Here is a 6000-nt window from a genome sequence, read left to right on the forward strand (position 1 = left end):
TCAATTTTAAACTAATATTTGGTTAATTTTTCCAACTGAGCTGCATAATCACACATGATCGGCTCCAAAACCCAAAGACTTCTTCTGTTCTTACAGTTTCCAGCTCTGATCAAAGGTGTAATATTGGTGTTTTTTAAATGATTTTAAAGCTGCTGGCAGGTTTCAGGGTTCAGAGAGTTCATTAAAGACTTATTACACTCATTTGTTTAATGCATTAAATTCATTCAAGATAGAATAAAATAACTTTAGGAGTCCTGAAGGGAATTCTTTGGCCAGATATCGATAGAAGTGCGATACTTGAAAATAAAGATAATTAAGCTAAAATAAGACGAGAATAGAAGAAGTAAGAGGAACTACTGGCAACGATGCTGCTGCAGTAAAGTTATATAAGTCATATGAAAACACGTGTTTGTAGTTTTGTTCTCGTTGTGTCCAAACTGTTGCTGCGTCTCCACCTGAACGTTTCCGTCACCTCGTCTTTGTCCTTCTCTTCCTGCAGCTTCACTCCTTTCGCCAACGGGCCGGAGGACACGCCGGAGGAGATCCTGGCTCGCATCGGCAGCGGGAAGTTCTCGCTCACCGGAGGATACTGGAACTCCGTCTCCACCGAAGCCAAGGTGCAGAACCCGGAAAGACGCCGCAGACGGTAGCTCAGACTGACGCTGCAGCTGCCGCGAGTAAATCACACGTCGGCGGCTGCAGCTGCAGTCGTGGAAACACGTGAAACGTCTGTAGAGTGTTGATTTGATGCAGATGTTGATTAAAATGTTCGATGCTTTTAGCCCCATGAACCCTAAAATGTGGGTTATCTTTTAAAAAAATGCCAAAATTACACAATTTATGAGCCAGAAACTGTAGAAACAGAAAGACTTGTCTGGGTTTCAACTTTCTGACGGTCCTTGAACTAACCATCTGTGACTCGTGTTCTGTCAGGAGAATCGTGATATTTTATTCATATGATATGTAAATATTATCGGATATATTTTACTTTCTTTTATAAAGTAAACCATTTGCACCAGATACCATCATAAAAAACAAAAGCAGCTCCACATTGTGAGCTTCTTGGTGTAACTGTGATGCCTTCAGGGACTCGGCTGTGAGCACCAGTCCTGAACGAGAACTATGGAAACTATTTTAAAAATGTAAATAATTAAGAATCTATAATTTGTAGAGCTGCCCTTTTCCCCCAGTATCACTACCGTCGGTGTGCGCCTGGAAAAATGTTTATTTTGTAAAATAATCCAACAATTTCTGCTTTCTTCTTGTTTTCTTTAAAAATAATTGATGTCATTATAACACGAGACACGTCTGAGTTCCCTCTGCTTCTGGTCCTGGTGGTTCTGGTTCCACAGAGGTGCTGGACTTCAGAATATGCTGAAAAATGTGACAGGAACAGCCAGAAGCTGCTGGAGTTCAGTAACTGTGAACTCCTCTGAAACTCTCTGATCATCTCAGAGGCCTCAGAGGATAACTCATGTTTAACTCATGTTTGGTTTCCTCTGACCTCCAGGACCTGGTCTCTAAGATGCTGCACGTGGACCCTCACCAGCGTCTGACGGCCGGCCAGGTCCTCCGGCACCCCTGGGTGACGCACCGGGACCAGCTGCCCAAATACACCCTGAACAGACAGGACGCGCCTCACCTGGTCAAGGTACAGCTCCTCACCGTGTCCTGCCTGCACTAAGCTCTCGTGCTTCATTAGAACTCATGTTTAAATCATTTACCTCCGGTAGAGGATGTGTTTGTCTCACATTTACAGACGATTTGGCAGATTTTTTTTATGCTAATATGAACAGTTTGAACCTGAACGCTGCCTCAGAGCATTAAATAGTGGTAAAAGTCGACTCCAGTTAGCTACTACCGACTGTGTTTGTTGTTTTTCCTACAACCCAGTGAGTAGCTCAGCGGTGTAACGAGCACTTCCTGTCTCCTCCTGCAGGGGGCGATGGCGGCCACCTACTCGGCCCTGAACAGGAACGTCCCTCCGGTTCTGGAGCCGGTGGGCTGCTCCACTCTGGCCCAGCGGCGGGGGGTGAAGAAGATCACCTCCACCGCTCTGTGACCTCCTCCTCTTCCTCCTCCTCCTCCTCCTCCTCCTCCTCTTCCTCCTCCTGTCAACTCTGACCTCGATCTGACCTCCAGCCGGACCTCCTTCCTCCCCTCGCTTCCCCCGCCGCCGCCCCCCGCCTCGGTCCGGCCGGACAGACTACTGATGGACCCGGGAACCGCTAACGCCAAATAGGAGACCGCCGCTTCCTTCCTGCCCCGCCCCCCTTGACCTCAACGGGCTCCTCTGATTGGCTGCTGCCTCAGCGTCACTCAGCCGGACTGGAGGCTGCAAAAAAAGGACACTTGTCCCTATTTTCTGCTTTGGACAATCAGCGCCGCCTCGGACTGGGCCGCGCGTCAGGAAAATAAAAGCACTGTATTTATTTCCTCTGGACTGCGGAGGAATCATAGGAACAAAAGGTATGCATCTAAAGAGCCTGGATCTCCACCCTGTCGCCATGGTTTCTGTGTAGCTGTAGGTCCTGCATTTAAACCTCAAGTAGCCTCTGAGACGACGGCGTCTGCAGAACAGGACAGAAGGTCTGAGACGAGCCTCCTCGAGTTTCAGATTCAGAAAAACAAAACAAAAAGCCGAGAGCAGAAGTTCAGGAACCAGGAGCAGACTTCCAGTGTTTTATCCTTCAGGTGCAAACGTCTGGACATCTTCTGTTTTCTGGCTGTCGACGAACCCACGTCGCCGAGTCTCAAGTTAGAAAGTTCCTCAAACATCTTGGGACTATTTTTAGCGGCGGATGGATCCACTCTGAGCTCGTAGCTTCAGCTGGGACTGAGTTTGTGACTTTTTTTGTCCGCTGACAGTCAGAAAACTGCAAAATATCACCTGGTCCACGCTTTAAATCACAAATAATGAGTCATAGTATGAAGTCTGGAAGTCCTGCTCTGCCTCAGGGTCGGTTAAAGCTGCACAAGTGAACCTCTGCTGCCCCCTGGTGGCCACATGGAGGACGACTGCCTGGAAAAACCTAAAACTGCAAAACAGACAGCAGAATGTAAAGCAGTGGTGCTCAGTCCTCCTCCTGGAAACAAACATGATGAAATATCAAAATATTCTCCTTTAAAGAGTCTGACTTTGAGGGAACTGAAGATGTTTTGTTAAATTTTGCCACTAAAAACAAAAACAAACCTGACAGCTTTAAACCTTTAATTTAACAAAATAACCTTAAATTGTGTTCAATCAGAAACCAGAAATGGTCAAACATTTACTTCCATACAACAGAAGACAAACAAAACCTGCAGATATTCACATTTTTACAGAATATTTATTGTTTTTGCTTAAAAACTACTTAAGAATGGTGAATATTCACATTTGAAAAGAGCAGAATTGCTTTAAAATGTACATTTATAAAGGGAACATTTGTCTTTTTTGCTTGAAAAGAACCTAAACGTGGTAAATATTCACATTTTAAAAGAGAATGTTTGTTATTTTTGCTTAAAAGCAACTTAAACATGGTAAATATTCACATTTTCAATGAGAATAGTTGCTTTAAAACAACAAAAAAATGGCAAATATTCACATTTATAAAGGAAACATTTGTCATTTTTGCTTGAAAACAGCTTAAAAATGGTAAATATTCAGCAAGAATATTTGCTTTTTAACAACTTTAAAATGATAAATGTTCACATTTACAACAAGAATAGTTGCTTTAAAACAGCTTGAAAATGGTAAATATTCTTCTTCAATGAGAATGTTTGCTTCAAAACAACCTAAAAATGATAAATATTCACCTTTGGGAGTTTTTTTTGCTTTAAAAATGGACCTTTTCAGTTCATTTCCTACCAGATTATCTTCTGATTGTGTTTCTGTCGTGGCAGCTTTAATGAAGTCACTAGAATTCAGTGGATCAGTTTAAAGTCCAGACCGTTTTTTGCTCTTCCAGGCTGAGCTTCTTTCTCAGAGGTCTTGTGCAGCTTTAAGTCGCGTCGCTGATCGAGGCTTTAACTTTCTTCAGTGTTTTCCTTCATTATATCAGAGGATGTCGTATTCTACCCATAGATAATAATAGAAACAAACAATCACTGGATCAGCCTCTGACCTTCTGTCTGAGCCGCCCGGTCGCAGATCTGTAAATATAGAAAACACACGTCGAGCAACTCAGGTTTCTACCAATCAAGATGATGCTTTTCTTCTTCTTCTTCTTCTTTTTTTTAAATATCCGGGAGGAAACAACAAGCACACAAACCCACGGAGGCGTGAAGAGCGCCGTTCCAAAACCAGACGGATCCGTTTCGTCTTCACGGACTTTTATTTTGTAATTTAGTCTTAAACATTCGACGTCCGGTTTTGGAATCCGACGGCGAGGATCCACACGTGGAGGAGCTTCTGTCAGCGAAACCCTTTAAACACCCTCATTAGACAACATTCCAGCCTGTCGGGGCGTCTGGCAGCGTGCTGGAGGTCCGTTAAAGGCTCAGTTCACCCAAATCAGCCCCGTCAGGCTCACAGTGACGCCGGCGCCGGAGGTTCTGAACGTCAGCAGTGTTTGAGTCGTGCAAAAGAAAATCAGTTTTTAGCCTCTCGGATGCAAAGATCTGCAGCTTTTCTCTGCTTCATATCGTATTAAAGTGAAGATGTGACGGTTGGAGCTGCTGGTGGAGCAAAAATAATGACGAGAAGTCACGTCTGCAGCTCTAACAGGACGATTTGATCCACAAACCAGATTCATTCACGTTAAAGGCAACGACCTCCAGCATCCTGATCCATCCGAAGCTTCCTGTGTGGATTCAGGTCCAGACTGGATCCGTGTGAGCCTCCGCTGCAAAAAAGCTCTAGAAACAAGAGGATGTGAGGATCCTGAACTGTGTCGCCGAGCGAAAAGCAAACTGTGGAGGCTGTTCAAGAGGAAAGAAAGAAGAAGAGCTGGTGTTTCATCATTTAAACAGTCAGAAAGAGTCAAAACGATGAAATGAAAGTCAAGATTATGAGATGAAAAGTCAGACTTATGTTAAAAAATAACGTCAAAATAATGAAATGAAAGTCAAAATTATGAGAGAAAAACAAGCCGAGTCAACTTTGTGAGACAGAAAGTCAAACCTTAGACATGATAAAACTAAATAATGAGATTAAAAAGCAAAATGATGAAACTTAATCTGAATTATGCCACGAAAACCAAAACATTTGAGTCTAACAATGAGAAAAAGTTCAAAATTAAAGGTTAGAAATCTAAAATATGTCAATGAAAATTTAAAAAAGAAGAACGAACAAAAGATTAAATCTAGATTATGATGTGAGAAAATAAACATTCGGGTCAAAATCAAGAGAAAAAGTTTAAATAATGTCATAAAAAATCAAACTTGAGATCTAATGTCTAAATTATATAAAAGTCTAAATTAGGAGATAAAACGTCAGGTTAAAAAGTCAGAAATATGAGATTAAAAAGTCTAAATTATGAGATTTTAAGACACTAATGGGAGATAAAAAGTCAGAATTTTAACATAAAAGATCAGAATTATGAGATAAAAAGTCAGAAGTGTGAGATAAAATTTAAATAAAAAGTCCAAATTATATAATAAAAAGTTTATTTTGACATAAGAAATCAAATGAAGATAAATAAACACAGATAAATGTTCCTCTAATGGGGTCAATGTTCTGTAATAAGGACTGAAGGACTGTTAGACGTTTGACTCGTCTCATATTTTTGACTTCTCTTCATTTATTTTGACTTTTATTCCATCGTTTTGACCTTTCTGAGCCTTTCTGGACTCTTCTTTTATATTTTTATCTTTTTCCGAGTTTCCACAGAAGAAATAAACTAAAGCGAGATGAACTGAAATCAAACCGTCTGTCCTGAAGCTCCTTCAAAATAAAAGCCTGACGGACTGAACTGCTTCCACTTAAAAGGGACGAACGCAGAGTTTCTTTATGTTTTCTGTCTAATTATTGAACATGTTGATCTCTGTACAGCTCTGGGAAAAACGAGATTTGTTTTCTGT

The 6000-nt window shown here is 41.7% G+C and overlaps 1 protein-coding gene across 1 annotated transcript in view; it reads left to right on the forward strand.

The window, feature by feature from the left end:
- The window catches only part of rps6ka3b (ribosomal protein S6 kinase, polypeptide 3b), a 76443-nt gene extending 73823 nt beyond the window's left edge, over positions 1-2620 (forward strand). Inside the window, exons 20-22 of the mRNA XM_008279067.1 lie at positions 500-617; positions 1511-1651; positions 1940-2620. Of these exons, the coding sequence (XP_008277289.1) occupies positions 500-617; positions 1511-1651; positions 1940-2062 (382 nt within the window). The 3' untranslated portion in view covers positions 2063-2620. The remainder of the gene's footprint in view (positions 1-499; positions 618-1510; positions 1652-1939) is intronic.
- The last annotated feature ends 3380 nt before the right edge of the window (positions 2621-6000 follow it).

Source organism: Stegastes partitus, unplaced genomic scaffold, assembly GCF_000690725.1.
Source record: "Stegastes partitus isolate 25-593 unplaced genomic scaffold, Stegastes_partitus-1.0.2 Scaffold143, whole genome shotgun sequence".
In the NCBI taxonomy this organism is placed as follows: Eukaryota; Metazoa; Chordata; class Actinopteri; family Pomacentridae; genus Stegastes; species Stegastes partitus.